This window comes from Rhinolophus sinicus, linkage group LG07 (genome assembly GCF_036562045.2).
Source record: "Rhinolophus sinicus isolate RSC01 linkage group LG07, ASM3656204v1, whole genome shotgun sequence".
Taxonomy (NCBI): domain Eukaryota; kingdom Metazoa; phylum Chordata; class Mammalia; order Chiroptera; family Rhinolophidae; genus Rhinolophus; species Rhinolophus sinicus.
The window spans coordinates 49,712,394-49,735,216 of record NC_133757.1 but is presented as its reverse complement, the minus strand read 5'-3'; the positions used below and the strand labels follow the sequence as shown (position 1 = coordinate 49,735,216).

Genomic DNA, 22,823 nt, shown 5'->3' with positions numbered 1-22,823 from the left:
CTCCTATTCTGGTAAAAATGGATTTTCAGCCTAAACTTCTATTGATGAGTTTTGGTTGCAGAAAATGTGTAAGGAGACTTAATGCTTTGCATATTTGTCTTTGCCATGCTGTATTTTTAAAAGTTTTAAACTTAAATAAAAAGCTTCTCCAATTATAGATTAAGATTTATTAAGAAGAATATAAAGGACGATTACATTCTTGATGTAATACTCATTTTGTAAATGATTAAAATACGCAGTTGAACAAGTCAAGGCATAAAAATATGATGTGCTCCTCCATCATTAGCTAGACTTTCCTCTTCAACCTCAAGACAACTAAGTTGATACAAGCTGAGCCCCAAGGTTAATATTTTATAGTAGTGAACTATGTTTTGTTACAAAAATATTCGATCCCCATTAACAATTTCAGAAATTGCAAACCATATAGATACCTGATGTATTTCTAGGCGTGTGATACAATATATAACATATAATGGTTCATGGCATGGGTCCGGAGTCAGAACATGACTTGTCCTGCCACTTTATAGCATTGTCTCCTAGGCTACTTATTTAACTTCTCTAAACCTCAGTTTTCCTATCTGTAAAATGTTACAGTAGAATCACCTACCTCATAGAATTGCAGTGGGGACTTAAATAATTCAAGTGCTTAGCACAAGCCTGGCATAGAATATGCAAACTGTAATTTTTAAATTCTTGAAATGTTTTTAATTGTCAGTGGTGTTCATGAGATACCTATAAATGTTTGATTTAAAAATGATTTAAAAATTCTTCATCTAAAGGGTTTCCTGGGGGGTAATAGTTATTATAACAGTGTAAACCAGGGGTATATATGGCAATCCTCAGAGTGAAACTTAATTTTGTTCTTCTGATGCATTTTTTGGTAATAATTTTTCCAAATGGGAGAAGTTGAAATACTACATTAGCATATTTTTCAAAATTTATATGTGAGGTGGTTTTTCCATGAAGTGATAGCTTTTAATAACCCATGTGACTAAAACCAAGACTGCTGCTGAGCTCAGGACAGTTCTTTTCAGCACTGATCGATTTAAGTCGCCAAAGTTCAAAATGAAGTTTTTAAATTTAGGTAGCAGATAATCAGTAGTGGTAAAAACATTGATTCTTTCACCTAGAAAAAGAATCTGCACACTTGAAAACAAGTGTGCAAGCTTATATGTGATAGAAAATAATGGAGTTGGTGAGTTTCCCCTTCTAGGAGTGAACCTTACCTCATCAGATACTGAGGACTGAAATAAACCACTTCAAAAAGTTGTAGCATTTCCTTGAAGTTAGTGCTATTCCAGTAGACTTGAATTTTTATCATTGCTTTAATCAAATCTTTTGCCACTGTTTTTTTCAGTATCTTCATTTGTATCCATTTTCTCTATAGCCAGGTAGTTAATGAAATAGGAAAACATTTGCTATTTGCTAGGTATTTGGAGTTGTTTTCAGAGCAAAAGTGGTTAGAATTGGGACTGAAAAGAGAATGGCTTTCTGGCAGAGTGAAGTTTACAATATCTTAAGCATTCACCTTCCACAGTTTGTTGCACAGTAATTTATGTTTGTTTGCCTCAAAAGCAATATTACCTTTGAAAAGACTGGAAACTGTGAGTCAGGAGAAGAAATCATGAACTACTCTAAATTAGAAACATCTCACTTTAATTTTTATCTGACATGTCCCAAAATTGTACCTTTTATAAATTCAGATATGGGGTGGGAGAAGAATAACACATATTTAAGTGTGCAACATTTTCTGTTTGATTCGGAACAGTGTGATTGTTTAAGATTGATATCTTACTAAGGCTTTGGCATCTGTGCAGCAATTAAATAATGATGAATGAGCATTAATTGCATGGGAAAACTGCTGAATTTTCTCTTTTTAACACTCCAGTCCTCCCTGCCCTAACCTCAACCTCAAGTAGAAATACCGTTTATCATTTAGAAATGATATGCCAAAATTGCATTCTCTGGAAGAAGCATGTTATTATCATTAATTTGTTTCTGATATTTCTTGAGGGATTTAGATACACTTTGAAATGTATTTCAGCAATATAGAGAAATGTTACTATTAAAACAATCCAAGTGTTTCAGTCTTATAAAGAAGGACACCTCAATTTAAATAGTAATGATGTGTTCTTTATCAGGTTTTCTGTATACCAGAGATGTTTGAAGGTTCTAGATAACATGGTAGCATCTATTTGGCTGTCATAGTCCATCAACATAGTTTTTCTATTTGATAGGAAAAGTTTATTTTGAACTATAGAACTTGAAAAGTGGGTCTTAACTAGAATAAATAATGAGATTAAACTCCTAGATATGATTTTTCTCTTTGGCTTCATCCAGTTGAATCCTAGAAGGCAAAATTATTGGCCCTATTTTGATCAACTTTATAACAGGATTCATTGAGCACATTGAGTATTAAGGAGTTTCAGACACGTCTGGAAATGCCAGTCCCATAGCTCCTGGTGGCACCTGCAACTTTACCCAGATGTTTTATAAGTTTATGCGATTGGTCAGAAACTAGAGTGCAGATGCTTTAGCAACAATGCCATCCTAGTAAAACAATTAAGGTTTTAGACTCACTGAGAAGTATAGCAATGACACATATATAGGGTAGCATTTGCTACAACTTTTCTCTTGAGTCTTTCTGCTTATTTAAAACATAGAAAGATTCAGGGTGTGTTGCAGTTGAGATCACTATAGTACCCTTATGAGGTTATTTATTTATCAATAATTTGAATGTTTGCGTGATGTTGAGCCTATAGCTATGTTTTAAATTTTGAAACAATTAAGATCAAAGACCAGGTCATGTAAATGAATTGTAAAACAGTTAAATTTTTTAAGTCAGTGAGCATGTTGCTTTGAAATATTTTGCATAATTTTGTTCTCCTAAAGGAGGTAACATCTGTCAGTAAATTGAATAGAAATACTATTCTGATCAGTTAACCTGCATTCTACTTTCATAGCCTTAATTTCAGAAATTCAAGTGATTGAAATAGAGTTGATATGTAACTTCTAAGATGCATTAAAAAAGATACCTCTGTAAGGTATCTTTAATTACAATCTTTTAAAATACCCAGTTCTGTTTAATTTTCATCATTTATACTGGCATATTGTTAAAATCTTAGCTCAAGAACTTTAATATGAAACAAGTTTCTCTTAGATCCTTACTACAATTATTTTTACTGAACTGATTTCTAATGAAGAAGTTAAATGTTTTATTATTAAATTTTGTTTTCCTGCAAGGCTATTGTTTCACTGTATAAAAATAACACCAGCAAACGCAGTATATTACAAAATTAAGACAGTATTGTTCACCGTCTGACATTGTAATAACTAACAAAAACTTTTCTCCATTGCCAGTTATTTCCAATGGAAAGATCATTAAGTATTTTGACCCAAATCCAGAGATGGATGTAAGCAAGTTACAATATTATATAGGGCTTAAGATAATAATGTTATCACTGAATTACATGATTTCTATAACTAGATTTTACCACAAATCATTTCAGGAATTCTGAATATTGTAATTAATATTGTAATTCTGAATATTGTAAGCCTAGCCTAAAAAAATCAGTGTTGTGAAGAAGATACATATTGTGTTTTTCTGCAATCATTAGAAAATTAAGGGATATTTTTTTCCCAGTAGCGTTATTATAGTTTCTTTTTCCATTGGTATTGCTAAAAACCCAAAAACCTTCCCTTCACTTTCCTTCCCTGAATCTTGATTTTCCATTTTCACCATACTTTGGGGCTTTTAAAAATGTATTCCTTATCAAACTCAAATATCAATATTTTCAGAGGTTTATATGTCATGGCTAGTTGATCTGAGGATGTAATTTATGGTAGATTCAGGCCTTTGATTTAAAATACCGGCTAAGAAGCAACCATACAACACAAAATAGTATAAAAATTGTTTTTCTGGTAACTCCCATTTTCTCCCAAATTTTGACATATTTATTTGATTCTCCTCCTAGCTTTAAATAATTTGAGGGATCAAATTTGATGGTTTTATGACAGTTTTGGTGTTTGTGATTAATAATGAATTTTGTAAGAATCACCTTTGGAATTTTGAATACTCAAAAACCCACTTATAAATTCTTAGAGTTAATAAATAGGTATATGATCCTAAATGTACCTGGACCGCTCTTTGACAACTGGATGCCTTGTACATACATGTAACTTCTCTCTCTCTCTCCTTCTCCTCCAACCCCTACCCCAGAAGCGTGGAAGAACAGTGTAATCCTTTAAAGAATTAGAAGATTATATTCCACAGGGCACATTGCAAAGCATGGCTAATTTTAAAATCCTCTTTAGACATCTTTTGCATTTTTAAGGAGCTGTTGCATAATACACACATTCTCCGTTATTCCTCTCAAAGACATGCACACACGCATATGCACACATGCTTTCTCTTTCCTCCATTTTCCCTGACTGATATTTTCTGTTCCTCTCTGGTCACATCTCCTTCCCCATTTTTGTTCACCTTTCTAGGGTCCTTTTTTCTTACATATCTTTTCTCCCAGGTATCTTCTTCAATTTTTTTCTTAGATGCAGCAATTCGGCCTTTTGGGGCCTCTCCTGCCCCTATCACTAATCAGTACAGCAGGGGTTTTATATATAGCTACACATGCAAAGGGTTTGTGGAGCTGTATATGAGGGTTGCGAATGTGGATGTACCCCATTTAATGAAGTAGAGGAGGTAATGATGCCTTCCTGAAGAAAATGATCCTAACTGAATTAACACTGTAAACTCATAAGATAACCCCTATGGAGATATGTTCCCGTAATAATTCTCAACTGATACACAATTGAAGGTCTGTTCAGTGACATCTTTATTATCTCTGCATACTTTGTAATTGTCCTAATGGTGGGGGTGGCGGCTAGGCCTAAACCGTGACCCCAAATGCATCTTATCCAGAGTCTCTCAAGCTGCCTTTCTTTAACCATTTACATGTTGGTTTATACTTTGAAAAGCAGTCATACACTTTGGTAGTAATCAAAAGACCTTCAAAAGAAAATGGGCTACTCAAATCAGAAAATATTATAGAAGAGTAGATCCACACTTATGTGGTAAATTGATTTTTAACAAATGGTTTAGAAACAACTGTATGTCCATATTTTAAAAAAATAAACCTTAGTCTTTACCTTACTATAAACAAAGTTGACTTGAAATAAATCATAGACCTAAATGTAAAATCCATAAGGATTCTAAAAGAAGATAATATAAGAGAATATTTTTATGCACTGGAGATAGGCAAAAACTTACTAGACAGCACATAGAAAGCAATAACCATAAAGTAAAAAATTGATAAATTAGACTTCATGAAAATTAAAAACTTCTGATTGTCAAAATAGAAATTATAAACCATAAACTAGCAGAAATATTTTTAATAAATATATTTGACTATATTTGTTACCTATTGCTGAGTAACAAATCCAAAGCTTAGTGGCTTAAAACAATAATAACTGTTTCTTGTCACGCGTGCTTTCTGTGAATAAGGAATTTGGGAGCAGTTTGGCTAGATGGTCTGGCTCAGGCTTTTTCATGCAGTTGTGGTCAGATTTTGGCTAGAACCTTAGTCGTCTAGCCTGTTTGAGGGTGGAAGATTCATTTCTAAGGTATATACCCAAAAGAATTGAAAGCAGATAGACAAACAAATACTTGTATGTGAATGTGTGTAGTAGCACTAGGTGGAAACAAACAAATTGTGGTATATATACAATGGATATTATTTGGCAATAAAAAGGAATGAAGTACTGATGCTACAATGTGGATGAAAGAAAACATCAAGTTACTTGAAAGAAACCACACCATATTGTATGGTTAAAGTGGTGAATTTTATGATATATGAATTTTTGTCACAATCAAAAATAAACCTCCAAAGGAAAAAATAAAGAAAGGCAAAGAAAGCTGTTCTGGATTAATGGAGATTGAAGAGACGTGACAACTCAATGCCCTTTACAATTGTGGATTGCATCCTGGACTGGGGGGAAAATAGCAATAAAGGAAATTATTGGGACAGTTGACTAAATTTGAAAGTAAACTGTGGATTACATAATAGTATGTATCGGTATTAAGTATCTTGGTTTTATTAAATTTATACTGTGGTATGTAAGAGAAAATCTTTATAGGAAATATATACTGAAGTGTTTTAAGTGTAAAGGAGCATATGTCTTCAACTTTCAAAATAGTACAAAAGAAAATACATGTAATGATTAAAGAAAATAGGGTAATTTGCAAGCTATTGGTGAATATGAGTAAAACGTATACGAGAGTTCCTTATATGGACCTTTCCACTTTCTTAAGATGAAATTATATCAAAATGAAAAGTTACTAATAAAACTAGGTTTGCCTTTGTTATCTTCTGAGCAGCAGCATCGTCCAGGTAATTATTAGAAAAAATAGTGTTAGATGTGCTTCTTTGGCTTAGCTGCCTTATTTTACTCTGTCTTTAGACTTTTGTCTCTTTCTCAGCTTCTGGATCCCAACATACTATTTATTTTATTTGCTTATAGCATTCTCTCCATAAGATTATAACATCATTAATATGAAGTACTCAGCTTCTGTACACATTTATTATTCTGGCTAGTGATGGTATGCCCTTGATAACCAATTTTCATTTTGTGTATTTTTTCTTACTCACATGCTTTACTTCTGCAGTATCTTGGATGATGTAAAAAAATGTAACCATGTGTTTCTTTTATCTTGAGAAATTCAAATATTACCTTCCCAGTGAAAGGCTTTGCTGCTCTTGTTCTCATCCAGTAGTTTTTTTGGTCTGAAATTTGGGTTTAGTCTCTTGGTAGAAAATCAAGTGTGATATGAGATCTAACCTTAATTTGAACATATTGGACTAGGATGTTTTTGGCCCAAAGAAGTGATCTCTAAATACTGTCAAGCAGGACCATGCGTTCTGTCTACCACGAATGAGTCAGAGAAACCCTTTCCTAAGTAGAATCTGCCATCGAAACCTCATACTGCTTTGTTGATGTTCAACTATGGATTTTTACCTTTTCATGGTTACTGTTTCATATGAACAAACAAATATCCAGTAAAGCTTATTTTGAATTTTGAATGGATTTACTAAGAAGATAATGATAAGTCACTTGGTACCTGTGTTTTCAATTGGTTAACCAGTTTTCTTTCCTTTGTGGTATATAATGGGATCTTCACTAGACAGAGGTAACCTATTGGATAGTTGTGTACTGGATGCTGGTGTGGTGCTTGTTGGTTTAGTTTTCATGATACTCCTCCCAAGGTTATGTTTGCAGTGCTGCTTATTATTTTGCCCTTGCATGACATTATTACCTTGATTGCGCTTTGTTGGTATGGGTTCTTGAAACCTCCTGTTTCTTTTATTGGTACCCAGAATAATTCCCTGAATATCTTGGGTTGGCCCAGAACTTACAGAAATTAGTTTCAAGTCTAACTTTTTAATGGATCCTTTTCAGTTTTTGAAAATATCTTTAATGTCACCACTGAGTTTGTAATTTGGCTAGGAATTCAGAAAACAGGATGGGTTTGCTTAAACACCCAGGAAGAGACCACTTGCCAGATAGGCCATTACTGAAGCTGACAAGTAACTCTCTTTGTGAGCTTTACAGATTAAAGAAAAGGAATATATACTTAGAGTAAAAGCTAAGTTTTAGGAGAGTTTCATCAAATAGCCGAAATTTAGACCCTTCCACTAAGGTAACAGTAAATATAATTAAATTAAACTATGCCTAAAGCTTGGCGGGCATATCTGATTTACCATTATATTTTAGAGTTGCTGTTTACTCTGCAAACTGTTCTGCATTCCAGAACTAAGATTCTTGGGGGTCATAAGGAAAAATTAAAATTAGTATTTCAGAAATTAGTTTTCTGAGCATTTGCGTGGCTCTTGGAAATAGTTGCTCACCTCCTCATTTCTATTCACTAGTAGAATAGTTTTCTTGGGCAATTAGAACTGACTTCATTTTAATTTTTTCATTTGTTTCTTTTTTTCTACCTTATATACTTCTATATAAGAAAGTGGATTGTTTTTAAAACTAAGAAACAAACTAGACCTGAAGTGGGCCTATATGTTAAATGGCAGGAGTTCATAAAATTGAAATTATTTTCCAGTGTTCATATTAAGCCTGTGTTGAAACAAACAAAATCATCTTTTGTCTTATAATTTTAAAAACTGTAAAGGATCCATTAGTGGAATGACCATCAAAGAAATGATTATGATAAATACCATAAGACTGTTAGATAAATGATAATTCATCTTTAACTATTTATGTCCTTATTCTGTTATATCTTTTTTTTTACTTTTTGGTGGGACCCATACATTTAATAGAAAATTGCCCAGGAACGAGAAAAATTTGCCGATGAAGACAGTATATTTTACACCCTTGGAGAATGTGGACTCATATCCTTTTCGGACTACATTTTCCTTACAACTGTTCTTTCTAGTAAGTATAAACTTTTCATTCATTTATATGGGCCATACAGAACTATAAAGAGAGTTAAATTGATTAGAGGAGGAAACAAAATGTTCGTAGTTAGTTGATTGTAAGTTACATAAAATTTCATTATTTTGAATTCTCTGTAACTTGTGTATAGAACCACCTGAGAAAGAAGAAAACTAAAGTAACAAGGTAAAGTTTAAAAAAAAAAAAAGCAACTATGAAGTTACATCTACCTTTAACTGTTTGAAGCTCTGTATTCTGTCAAGATAAATTATGTATTGCCTGTTCCTGTATAGCCTTCTACTTCCCCAAGAAAACACATATTGATCTATCATTTCCTCCACTAAAGAAGAAGATTGGTTCAGTTGCTCTAATTGTGTTGAATATTCATTTTTAAATATTGGAGGATTACCATTTAAGACACAGAAGTCAAATTCGACTCATTTAGAGTACTGATGAATTTCTGATTTGTTTAAGCTAGACAATTTTGTTGATTAGTATGCTATTCTAAGTGTTTATCTTATTTCCCTTTAGTGTGATGTTTTTAACTATTGAGAAAAACAAAACAAAATGTATGTTTCTAGCTCTCTTTACACTCTATTAAAACCTACCTAAATTGAACCAAAGAGATCTGATTTGTATATTTGAAAGAGGTGATTCTCAATTTTTTTCCGTTTGGGACATCGCAAACAAAAATAACCATCTCTTTCTTTCCATCTCCAGGCTAGTCATCTGTAAAGATAAAACTATAAGACAGCTTTTAACAAATGACATATACATTTCCTGCCATGGCTGTTACTAGGAAAACGAAAAAATATAGACTAGTATGCCTTACAGCTGTCTTTGGGGTTCCAAAGTATCTGAATAAATTCATGTGATAGACCAGTTCTCTAGCAGTGTAAACATACATTGATTTGTTATGAAGATCCAAGATAGTAAACTAATGAATAGCATATGTATGATCTTAAATTGCATACTATTAGAGTTATTATTTTGGTAGGGCATGGGTTTTCTAAACAGACTTCAGTTCAAATCCTGGCCCCACCACTTCTTAGCTTTGTGATTAGGGGGCAAGTCAGTGAACTTGTTCTTCTGTTTTATCTGGAAAATGCAAAGGGCAATAATACCAAACCCAAATGACTTATTTGAGGATTAGGAGATCATGAATATAAATAATGCCTAGTTCAGTGCCTAGTCTGCAATAGGTATGCAATCTGGGTTTTTATTCTTGATATTCTGCTACAACATGTTATTTCATATCTGATTTTTAAAAATCTATAAGTCTTGTCATTTAAAAAACCCACCAGAATTGGTGGGGACTTTAAAAGCTTTTTTTGTGACTTTGGATAGAATGTACATTAAATAGGCATAATGTGGCAGAAAGAATACTACATTAAATGAGAGACCACCTTGGAGAGCTGCATTGATCTAGTATAATATGTACTGTGGAAATAATCCTACTAAATATTTGTTCAGTTGAAATGAAATTTTAACTTGTATCCACTGCTTAGTCCCATTACCTTCATTTCATATCTTTCTAAATGTCAGAAGGATCACGGAGCAGAACCTTCAGAATACCTGGCACATTTCGTAACTCCCCGAATTCAACCATTTAAAAGCAGGTTTTAAAAAAAAGGCACATTAAGCTTTGCATTCTGGAAACCCCTCCAAGTAGCTTTGCTGGTCCTGGCATGTTTACTTCTTGGTGCTTAGCGTTTAGCTTGGACGTGGTGAGTGATTTACAAAAGTGCTTAGTATTACAGTGTCATGTACTTGCTGTTTTTGTCAGGGATGAGAAAATATAAAGATATGATTTGAAGATTTTTCTCTTTATCACTAGTTTAAAGCATTTTGATTATTATATGCCTTCAGTGTTTCTCAACCTTAATATTATTGATGTTTTGGAAGGATAATTCATTTTTGTACGGCTGTCCTGTGCATTGTAGGGTGTTTAGCAACATTGCCAGCCTCTGCCCTCTCCCTGATGTGACAACCAAAAATGTCTTCAGGATTTGCCAAATGTCCCCCAGGGGTGGGGGTGGGGAGGGACCAGTAGTATAGTGTGTGGTACGTTGGTTCTTTTGTTTTGTTTTGTTTTGGTTTGGGTTTTTTGTATTATTATGTGCCTTGATGTAGTGCTCTTCATGTTTCTTTTCTTGGCATTCTTTGAACTTTGGGGATGTGTAGGTTTATAGTTTCCATCCAATTTGGAAAAATTTCAGCCATTATTTCTTTAAATACTCCTTTGCTTCTCTTTCCTCTCCTTTGGGCACTCCAACTACACATATATTTTCCTCACATCAACCCCATAATGTTTGTACTATTATTATCTTCATTGTACATATAAGGAAATTTAGACATACAGAGGGTTACGTATAAAGAAGTTGCCCTCAGTCCCACAGTAAATAGGTGATTCAGGAGTACCTGGGCTCCTGTTGCTTAATTTTACTCCTGTGGTCCCATTTTCAGCAGCGATAAGCCAGAATTTAGCATAGTGCCTCTTCTTTCTCTAAGGCTGGCCTGTGGAAAGGCTAGTCGTAAACTCTTCTGTAGATAATGGGCAGTTCAAGCATCCTTGCATTCTGAATGTTGCACACTGCATTGTCCACTTAATCTAACAAGCCATGAGGGGAAATGTGCCACAAAATTACACCAAGATCCGTTCTTTCCCGTATCCAAATTGTTACTAGGACGATAGGAAATGAGACACCCAGTGGATGAACTTCCTTGTGGGTACCAAGGGATCCTTACAGTCTAGATGCACTAAATAGTTCCCAAGTCATCCTACAAGAAGAGAGAATGCAATTGTTGAAACACCAAAAGCTTTGTTAAGGAATGGCTTGGGACTAGGGAAAGTGCATTAGTGTATTCATTAATCTGTTATTCTGGCGGAAACGGGGGCCGTCCTTGAGAGTTCCAACAGGAAACTTCCCAGAACAATGTGAATGGCAGTTCAGATAATGCGGGACTGTCATATTTCTGATTAGCTGTTTTTTCCCCAAAATTAATGGACTCAGTGGTGTTCAAGAAATTGCCATCATTTTGAGAATATGAACCCTATGCCCAAACAGATTGACATTTGGAGCTTCAAAGTACTTTTGAAATTATACTATGTTGTTTAAAATAAAATTTGACAATAGTATATAGTAAACCATACATTTCCTTCCTCGATTTATAATTACCTCTCCTCAAAATAAAATAAAGCTGCTTTTCTAAAACATGCTACACAATATAACATCTCCCATTAGAGGTAATTCTTCTTCAAACCTTTTAGAAGTTTGATTTTTAGCTAAACAAGTATTTCTTGGACACATACCCAGAATAACAACAAATTTGGCAACAATATCTTGTGCTTATAATAAGAAGTGACCTGAATTTCTCACTCTTCTCTTTATAGCTTCAAATATGGAGGCCATTTAACTTTTCTCTCTCTCTCTCTCTCTCTCTCTCTCTCTCTCTCTCTCTCTCTCTCTCTCTCTCACACACACACACACACACTTACACATACATACCATGTTTCCTTGAAAATAAGACTGGGTCTTATATTAAGTTTTGCTCCAAAAGACACATTAGGGTTTATGTTTAGGAGATGTCCCCCTGAAAAAATCATGCTAGGGCTTGTTTTCCAGTTAGGTCTTATTTTCGGGGAAACAGTACCTCATGAACCCCTTTCCTACTTTGTTGTTTTCTCCTTGGCATTTATCACTGTTTAACATTCTATATAATTGACTTTTAATCCTGTTCATTATTTCCTAGAATGTAAACTACATGGCAGAGATCACAGGTTTGTAATGATATTCACTACAAATTTATACTGATATTCACTGCAAACATATCTACTTTAGATAAAGCATTGCGGCACAATAAAAAAGCAGGAATATAAAACTTCTTTTTCAGTTTTCTCCAAAAGCAAATTTAGCAAACATAAGACTTGACTTTGCTGTTTATATCCTAAATTGAGAATATTCCATAGCTGTTGATATCTTCAAGGCTGCAGCCAGTACCAGTGGAGTGAAGGAAACATATTTTTAAATTAATGTATTTCCAAAAAAAGCTTAGTTTCTTATAATTCAGAATTCATATATTTGTATCCCCCTCTTATTTCTAATTCATAAATTCTATTGCTTTATATCCCATCTCTCTGATCAGGTTTGATGGATTAACTTGAAGAATTTTCAACATAAGACGTAGCATCTGTATTAAGTAGAATATTAAGTATTTACTATACAAGTACTCATTAATAAAATAAATTCAGATTCATTCGAGGCAAGGTAAAGAGACTCTTAACAATTACTATTATTAAATAACTTCCAAAGAGCCTCTGATCCTTAAAGTAGATTAATAGGATTTGAATGAGAATACGGAAGCAAAGTTATTAATGGCTTAATTCTCAGCAGTAACCAACTGCAACATTAGCTGACGGCCTTAAATCTTATAATGGAAGTCAGAGATTTTTCTCCATAACTAGGTGCAGAGAAGGGTCATCAAGATTTATCTAGAATGCTACATATTACTTATTGATTTTTATCATTCTTACTAATGCTAAGATTCACTAGATAATGATAAAATAACTTAGAATATGGATCTTGCCCATTGACAGTTAGGAAATATTCATTTTGTGCTTTGTCTTCATATGTGTCCTAGCTAAAATTTTTCACCCTGTGGGCTAATAACATGAAAATAATTCCAGATAGCTTAAGGAGGCAATAATAAAATAATTATAAAAGTTGAATATTAAGTATCTTTCTTACTGTTTACTGTTAATCTTTGAAGAGCCACCAGAAAAATCTAAAGCAAAAAATGCTATGTCACACTTAGTACCTAGGAACAGACCTAATGAAAGTCAGGCATAATTCAGTGTTTTCTCATTTTGATTCCCTCATTAAATTTTGAGGAATCAGAGGAGAAATTGAATTAAGTGGGTTTTCACTATAGCAGATGATTTACTGACAATTAAACCACATCCTCATTATGATTCATCTTTCTCACAAACCTTTTAAGAAATTAAAAGAGCATTCAAGTGAAAGTTTATAATATTTTCTTTCTCTTGGCATAATGAAGTCAAGAGCAGATCACAAAGTGTATATGACTTGGAGATTGTGGTACTAATCAGTGCCATCCCATCTAATGAAAATGTTATAGAAGTTATAGATGAAAATAAATTTCTCAGGTTGACTGAGCTATTGAAAAATATGGGCAAGACAGCATATTGAGATCTAGCAACAGATGTAAGGCAGCTATAAATCTTTTTTATTGAGACATCAGAATTGGGGGTGTTATAGAGAAAATTTGATTTGGCTCTTATCTATGTAATTTTTTTGTATCTAGGATTATCTGCCATTGCTAATTTACATTAAGCAGAATAAGACAAAGCAGATGAAAGGCTGATTTGATTCCATGTTATTTTAGCCTGTAAGAGGTGCTTAGAATTTCAGAAATATTTGCAGTCAGGTGCTACATAATGTTTCAGTCAATGATGGACTGCATATATGAGGTGTGATCAAACAATGCGGTGAATGTTTAAATAAAAACAAATGTATTACAGTAAAAGACACATTGTCATTAATCCCCCTCAAAATACTCCCCCTTGCAGGTTCGAACACCCTTATCCCATCATTCTCGCTGCTTTCTGAAGCAATTCTGAAAGTCCTCTTTTGAGAGTGTCTTTAGTTGCGCTGTTGTGGCTGCCTCAATGTCCTGAATTGATTCAAAACTTTTACCTTTCATGGTCATTTTGACTTTGGGGAAGAGCCAGAAATCTCATGGTGCCAGATCTGATGAATAAGTTGGATGAGGATGCACCGTAATGTTTTTATTTGACAGAAATTGCTGTACCAGAAGCGATGTGTGACACGGAGCCTTTCCATTGTGATCACAAAATATGGTGAATGCTGCTGCCAAATGCCATCCAATGGAAAGGCAGGGATCTTCAATATGGGAAGTGGTGCGTTGAACCTTAGTAACAATCTGTGACAAGTTTCAACTTGTTTGGTGCAGTCGAGTGTGAGCTACGGTTGAGAGAAGGTGTGTTTCAAAATGTGCTGTAAATCATGGATTACGAACAACTCATTAACATGAAATGGGCAAATGGTTTCATTCTTCATCACGACAACACTCCGTGTCACACATCACTTCTGGTATATGGCAATTTCTGTCAAATAAAAACATTGCAGTGTGTCCTCATCCACCTTATTCACCGGATCTGGCACCGTGCAACACTGGCACTTCCCCAAAGTCAAAGTGACCATGAAAGGTAAACATTTTGAATTGATTCAGGACATCGAGGCAGCCACGACAGAGCAACTAAAGATACTCACGAAAGAGGACTTCCAGAACTGCTTCAGCAAGTGGCAAGAATGATGGGATAAATGTGTTCAAAGTGAGGGGGAGTACTTTGAGGGTGATTAATGGCCATGTGTCTTTTACTGTAATAAATTTGTTTTTATTTAAACATTCACCATATTTTTTGATCACACCTCATAAAGCAGTGGTATACCATATAGCCTAGTTGTGTAATATACCATCTAGGTTTGCATAAGTGCACTCTATGATGTTCACACAATGATGAAATTGCCTAACAACACATTTCTCAGACTGTATCCCTATTGTTAAGCAGTGCTGACTATATTTGTATGCTGGAAGTCCAAAAGTGTCTCGTGTTGTTTATCAGTAACTTCTTTTTCTAGCATAACTTGTTCTTATGATTAATTGATTTTATTATAATGCAGCTTCTGTCAAAATATAAGATAATACTTTTAAATGTACCAAATATTTATGATGTTAAATTCATTTTGAGCCAGATATATTTAAGAAACTATACCATTTCAGTAGCCCCCGCTGTTACAGAAAGTTGAAGCATTTACATCTTTGTATAAACTATCACTCAAGAATTTTAATTGAGATGAGCAAGAAATAAGTGATGTTTGTGTTTAACTCTCTCAAATCTGCTTGTGACTATACGAGAAGTTTTAAATATTTTTTTTATCTGCAAAAGGAAGTTTATCCTTTGAGACAATTGCTTGAGGTTTGTTCTGAGGGTTCACCATGCCAAGGGGAGAATAGAGACTAAAGAAGCAAATTGTGGCTTCTAACAAAAATAAGACCTAAATGTATTTCCACTGTATCTTGAGGAAAATTTCATAATTTTATACCCATGAGGGAACAGTTCTCCTTATTAGCATTTTCATACTTGTGTTTTATTTGAATCGATCCATTTTCATGTTTTTGAAAATTCTAATAATTCTAATAAAATTCTGATGTTGACTTCAAGTGTTATGGAAATCTGGTTAGGGACACATGATTTCTGTAGTTCCACCCTTTCAATACCAATAGTCAAGGTGGGGCTATGTTCTAAAAAGAAAAGGTATTGAATGAGGTGGACGGGAATGTTTTCTGTATGCTGTATGGGCAGGTGTTGCCACCAAAATTATGTCTGCATATGCTTTGTCCTCTCCTGAGTGGCTTGTGTTGGCGTGTAGAACTTTCTGCCACTTTCAGTTCTCTATGATAGCTGAGATTCAGATGGGAGCTCAAGAGAGGAGGAGGGGCTCTGCCCTTGGTTCTGCTTCTCTCTTCCTTGGGCTCTCAAGTCAGAAGGCCTAACAGGGGAAGCATTTGGTAAGTCTCTTAAATGCTTCCCTCTTTCTTAGGCCTAATTTATCAACGGGAGAAAGGTGATGGAGTTGATGGAACAAGAAAAATAAAAGTTCAAAATAGGCTAAATTGTATACCTTCTAAAAGTACCCTAACCTATAAAACTATTTCTTTTTCTCCCTTCACTCTTCAAATTGCAATTATCTTTCTCCTAGCTTATCTCGGCCAGGATTTTACTTTTTTTAAATGAACATCAGAATTTTTTTTTTAATTTACATTAAATTGCAAATGAATTACGGTGCCTCGTAATAGCTCCAGAGATATTTGCATGAAGATGCTTGTTAATTCAGAAGAATCTCTAATTGATGGAAGTTTAGGAAGTGGATGTGGTATCATTCAATAATATCTTGAAGTAGGAACTTTGTCATATGATTTTGAATTCCCAAAGTACCTGACATTGTATCCTCCTACTAATGGTATTCATTCTGAAAGTATTTGAATGAAGGATATTTGGGATGTGGCTTCTCTGAGTCCCCTCTAGGTAGAAAGGAGACCTCGTCCATCTTCATACCCCTGATTACAGTGTCAAATGGGCCTCAGTTTAGCTTTCTGCCATAGTCTTGCCTTCATTTCCCTACAACAGATGATAGAAACTGTGCCAGATACCAGCCTCTTATAACTCTTCTAACTTCTGTCCTATCCTTCCCAGGCTCTGCCCTTTCCTGTTTTTGTTCTGTTGATGGTTGGGATAGATCTGTAGGAATTCAGTCCTCAATTATTGATGATGTTTAAAGATCTTTACCTATGGTCTATGAGCCCCATTTTTTCACATGGTTTGACTCTTAGAAGCTGGACTACCATCAAATATATCAGTCCAGACATATAGCTTATCTTTCCCTAAAACCCACAACGTAATATTGTTTGGTTTTGCTTAGGTTTCATTCCGTGTTGCTTACCTGTTCCTGGAACAGCTTTAGAAAGTGCTAATTTGTTGTGTTAGGGAATTTGAGGGTCCAAAAAGTAAATCAAGGCAAGAAATAGTGGTTTTCATGAACTGGTTTGCCTAATCACTACCCCTTCCCAGCACAGTGTCTGGCATATAATAAATATTCCATGTTTATTTGTAAATAAGCATTTTTCTGAATAGTTATTTTATATTAGTATACATACTAAAATTTTATATTGCTCCAGATACCTTAGTATCCTCCCTACTATTTAAAACTATTTTAAAATTGTATTCTCTGTGTGTATATACATGATCAAAGGTAGAAATTTATTATAATAGCTAAATTTTTCGATTTGGACACTAAACTTAAAACCCAAATAACTTTTGGGTGAATGCCAAACCTAGTCACATGTAAAGAGGGTCCTTCAGTTTAGTGTAGATTAACTAACAAATATCCAAGCTCTTTATTAAAGCAGCTTATTCTGAGTATCTATGCAGTAGGTTGTATCTAGGCATAAGCTGTCACTTTGGCTATTATTGAGCACATGGAATGGAATGAAACCACCCAGAAAGAAGTGAAAGTCAAGCAGGTGATGATTTTTTTAGATCTCTGAAGATAGACGTGGGGAGGTCTATCACACAGGTATATGTAATTTGGGCATAAAAATAGTAACGTGCATTTGAAGAAAATATAATCCTGAAGTAGAACGTGACCTTACTGCAAGGGTAAAGTGCTGGCATTCCTTTTAGAATCTCTCTCCAAGGAACTCTTGGGGAATCCAAGCTTTTTGACATCTCTGGCATTGAATACTCTTCCTGTAGCACAACTGTCAAATAAGAAGGTAAGGAAGAGCAATTTAAATGAAAGACTATTTCTGGAAGCTCTCTGAAGGTCATCAGTAACTGAGGCTGAGATACAACTCGAAGATAGGTTATATACTGTGAACTAAAAATATCAGCTGTTTTTTTTTTCTTTAGGTGTGAAATTTAAAGGTTTTTGTTTTTGTTTTTGTTTTGAGAATCAGGAATGAACTGTATTTTCTGGGGGGAAAAATGTAAATAAAAGAAAAGCAGTACTTAGAAGAAATAGTATAGAGCAGAAGCCTTGCTAAAGGAATTCAGAAAAGTTTCATTGTCTTCTTATGAAGTATTTAAACTTGGGTTTATGTAATGTTTTACATTTGTAAGGAAACTTTGCCAACTAACATTAAATAAATAAATCACACTGACATGCAATAAGAATAGGTTCTCTTTGTAGGCATTGTAGAGTCTATATATAATGATAATAAGCTCATAGTAAGTGTCTCACATAGTTTCTTTCATTGTCTTAGAATTTCCAAATGAAAACAAGACTAAATCACTCTGAATTTTAATTTTGCTCTAAGAATATATATTTAATTTCTAAGTGGTTTTTTTTTCTTATGATCAGAATTGTTAAAGTAGAAACATAAGTCTTCTAACCAGATCCTTCCAATAAGTGCTGTTAGGACAGCAACTTAACCCCTTAACTCCCCCCTCCTGTTTTAATGGTGTCCTGGCTACTCTGTGACTGACTATAGACCAGTAAATCACAGGATAGGGGTTTGTCTAGGAGCCATACAAAATATACGTATCATGGCTGTACCATGCATCTTGGACGAACATCCTAAGGTCTGCCCTAGAGTTAAACTAACTTAGTTAGTTAAACTTGAGCTTGGTCTACATGAAGTGAGGGGCGGCAGAATGGCTCAGTTGGTTAGAGCATAAGCTCTGAACAACAGGGTTGCCAGTTCAATTCCCGCATGGGCCAGTGAGCAGCACCCTCCACAACTAGACTGAAGACAATGAGCTTGACGCTGAGCTGCACCCTCCACAACTAGATTGAAAGACAACGACTTGGAGCTGATGGGCCCTGGAGAAAACACACTGTTCCCCAATATTCCCCAATAAAAATAAAAACTAAAAACAAGAGTGGTTTTGAAAAACAAACAAAAAAACTACATGAAGTCTTTCCTAAATTTAGATCATTCTCAAAGGTCTAAAGGACTTCAAGAGACTGGAATAACGATTAGAGTTGATTACCTCTTTTAAAGGGGCAATTAGTTGTTCCTTCTCTCATTTGACTACAAAATCTATAGTGTACCTAAAACCATTTGTGTATCAGAATTAACTATTGGAATGACACTTAAATTTAATTGCTTATATAGTATTGGTGAGAGCATAAATTATTGGCATACCTTTACCCTTTGGCCCAGCAATTCTATTTCTACAAGTTTAGGCTAATAAAATGATTGTATGTATAATGATTTTGATGGTCACAAAATAAATTGGAAAGAACTCAGATGGCTGAGCAAATTACAATAAATCTATGCAATGAAATTCAATACAGCACTTAATGTATATAATACAGAGATTTATTAGATAGAAAAATGTTCACAGTGTATTGATGAGTCAAAACATACATATTATTCCCTTTTGGAAAGAGAAAAACTCTGTGTGTGTGTGTGTGTGTGTGTGTGTGTGTTTAGAAAATAATCTTGATATTTGTATTTCTGATCTATCCACAAATCCTGTCAGCTCTGCCTTGAAATAATCCAGAATACCACCCTTTCTCACTCCACTCACTGATACTACGCTTGTCTAGGAAATTCTCATATCTCACTTGGATTATTTCAATACCTTCCTAATCGGTCACCCTTCTTTCACATTTGCTTCTCTACAATACATTCTCAATACAGCAGCCAGAATGATCGTGTTAAATTTAAATAAGATCATGTCATTCCTCTGTTCAGAATCCCCCAAAGACCTCTAATTTCTCTCAGAGTAAAAGCCAGTCTTTACAGTAGCCTACAAGGTTCTATGTTCTCCCCCCACCACCATCCCTTTTAAGGAAAATATAAATATCAGTGGGCACTGGAATTCTCTACACTTATTATTTTTTCTTTTAGCGACAGTGAAAATAAGGATAGCTATTCTAATTATTGCTAATTAACAATAATAGTTAAAGATGTTTGGATGGTAGGCATAGTTTATTATACTTTCTAATGGTTTTGAAACTTTTTTTTTACACCTTATGAAATTAATTATTTTTAGTCGTGTCTGTGTTGATTGGTCCTATAGAATTCCAGAGATCCATTTTACTGACACCTTCGTGTATAGAAATTAAAAAAAGATTTTAGATTCTTATGGTGAAAAACACAGAGACTTAGAGTACAGTTAAATGTACTTATATACCTAAAATACCACCATGGGCTTTGGATATCTAATGTTATCTAGGACCAAATTCGGTACTTTAATTCTAGAGATCCCTAGAAAGTTACATAATTAACTTCAGTCCTTCTGTGCCATTTCCCTGCCACAGAGTTGCTTTTAAGCTGGGTGAATATGAATCCATGAGAGAAAGGGTACTGGATGCCTCACGTTAAGAAAAGCAACGATGCGGGGCAGCCAGATGGCTTAGTTGGTTAGTGCGCGAACTTTTAACAACAAGGTTGCCAGTTCAATTCCGGCATGGCATGGTGGGCTGTGCCCCTGCAACTAAGATTGAAAGCAGCGACTGGACTTGGAGCTGAGCTGCGCTCTCCACAACTAGATTGAAGGACAATGACTGATGGGTCCTGGAAAAACACACTGTTCCCCAATATTCCCCAATTTAAAAAAAAAAAATTTTTTTTAAGAAAGAAAGAAAAGCAATGATGCAAGAGGGAAGAGGAATAATTAAGAAAATGCTGTGGGACATTTTGTTGATTATTTTCATTTCCCAGTTTATAAATATCTTACATATTTATTTTATAATTGAACATGTTAGTAGTAGTAGGTCTGAGTTTTTTGCTTTCTTGGAGGTTTTTGGAAGATGTTTATATAATCTTCAAATAATGATATTTTTTATCTTTTCTAACTTGTATGTTCTATTTTATTTCATTTATATTTTTGCTTTAGCAAGAACTTTCAGAATAGTGAGCATCCCCTTTTGTGTATTATGTTAAAATAAATGTCTGGCATTTTTCAGTTAAGTATATTGTGAATCTTGGTTTCAGATAAATATTATTTACCATGTTGAAGAAATTTCTATTTCTCAGGCCGGGGGGGGGGAAGAATAATAATAGGAAAGCTTTTTGAATTTTGTCAAATGCTGTTTCAACATCTAGCCTGATGATCAGGTGATTTTTTTCCTTTGACTTAGTTTTATTGTATTATAGTCATTAAAATGCTGTGTTTGCAAATTTCTTCTTTTACTTGTGATTGTTGTGTGTGTGTGTGTGTGTGTGTGTGTGTGTGTGTGCGTGCTGATATCTAATCAGTCTTTCAAATTCCCTTGAACCTTTAAAAAATATATGTAGTCTCTGTTTACCAGAAAGCAATGTTCAATATATATCTATTAAATTGAACTTGTGGTTTGTATTATATAAAGCCTCCATGGCCTTATTAAATTTTCTGCAGAATATGTCAAAGATTGAGACATTATAGTGATTTTTTAAAATTTCTCCTTTACATTTATCTGTTTTGTTACACATTTTGATGCTATATTGTCCTGTACATAAAGATATATATTAGACCCTCTTTAAGGATGGTGTTCATTAGTGATATGAAAATAGTGATTGTTCTTAATAATCCTTCTGCCTTTAGTTCATTTCTGTCTCACATTAACACTTCTGCTTTCTTTCTGTTTTAGTTTTCTTGTGTTTCCTTTTATCTTTCTACGTTGTTTTTTGATACATTTCTTATACATAACAGTTTTAGTCAGTCTGAGAGCATGTGTCTTTTAATAAAGGAGTTTAGGTCATTTAACTTTGTTGTGATTGATTGGCCTTACTTCTGTCACCATATATTATGTTCTCTATGTTTTCTTGGTATTTATTTTTCTTTTAAGCTTTTACTTTATTCATTGGGGTTTTTGCCCCAGTAATTTAAATACTATCCTATTAGTAGTAACCTTTGAATTAAATTAAATGTGCATACGTATATATCTGTGGGATTAAGGGGCAGCGTGGCTTTTATATCGAGGAGGAAGTCATTCATTTCTTTTGATGTCTTCTATTGGAAGATGAGAAATTTAGTGCTTCCTTTCATTTTCTTCTCTCTACTTAGTTTTTATAATTTTAATAATCTGGTAATTTTTATTCCAAGTCATTATTTTAAAATAATTTTATGTTCTGTATTTTCTCTTTCAAAGGGTATTTCTCATACTTCATTATTTTATAACCATTTTGGTATAATAGCTAAGACTGCATGCTCTAGTAGACTGCCTGGATTTGAATCCTGGCTCTGAGACCCTGAGCACACTCTACTGTAGTTACCTCTTTTTTAACAGGGGATGGATATTATACTACAATGGCACAGAGAGGTCAGGAGGATTAAATAATTCATATAAAGTGCCTGACACATAATGAACATTTAGTAAATGCCAGATGCCATGATATACTGTGATAATAACAATTATTTAAGCTTAACTCCGTTCTATTGATTTTATTCTCACTTCTTAACTGATCTCATCTTCCCTGTCTTTATTTCTTTATTTTGATTGATTTTTGTTGTTATTGCCTGAAGAATGTCCTCAACCAGAGGTTGACAAACTTTTTCTTAAAGGGCAAGATAAGTATTTTAGGCTTCCAGGCCATAAGGTCTCTTTCACAACTACCCAGCTCTGCCCTTGTAGCTCAAAAGCAGCCAGGACAGTATATAAACAAATGCCTAGCCAGAGCTCATAATTGACCAACGCTTGATCAAGACTTGCGTTACTGTTTTCTGTGGACTTTTATTAGAAAGTGTGTGTGATTATACAATTTCAAAATCCTTGCATGTCTGAGAATATCTTCTTTTGCTAATATAGGGAAATGCTGACTTCACTTCTGTGTAATCCTTAGATTAC

At 34.2% G+C, this 22,823-nt stretch overlaps 1 protein-coding gene across 2 annotated transcripts in view; it reads left to right on the top strand.

Annotated features, from left to right (window-relative positions):
• Window positions 1-22,823, top strand: part of MICU1 (mitochondrial calcium uptake 1) — a 180,341-nt gene that overhangs the window by 78,427 nt on the left and 79,091 nt on the right. For both annotated transcript variants that reach the window (XM_019745859.2, XM_074339573.1), the window contains exon 6: window positions 8,325-8,439. In XM_019745859.2, coding sequence (XP_019601418.1) covers window positions 8,325-8,439 — 115 coding nt within the window. The remainder of the gene's footprint in view (window positions 1-8,324; window positions 8,440-22,823) is intronic.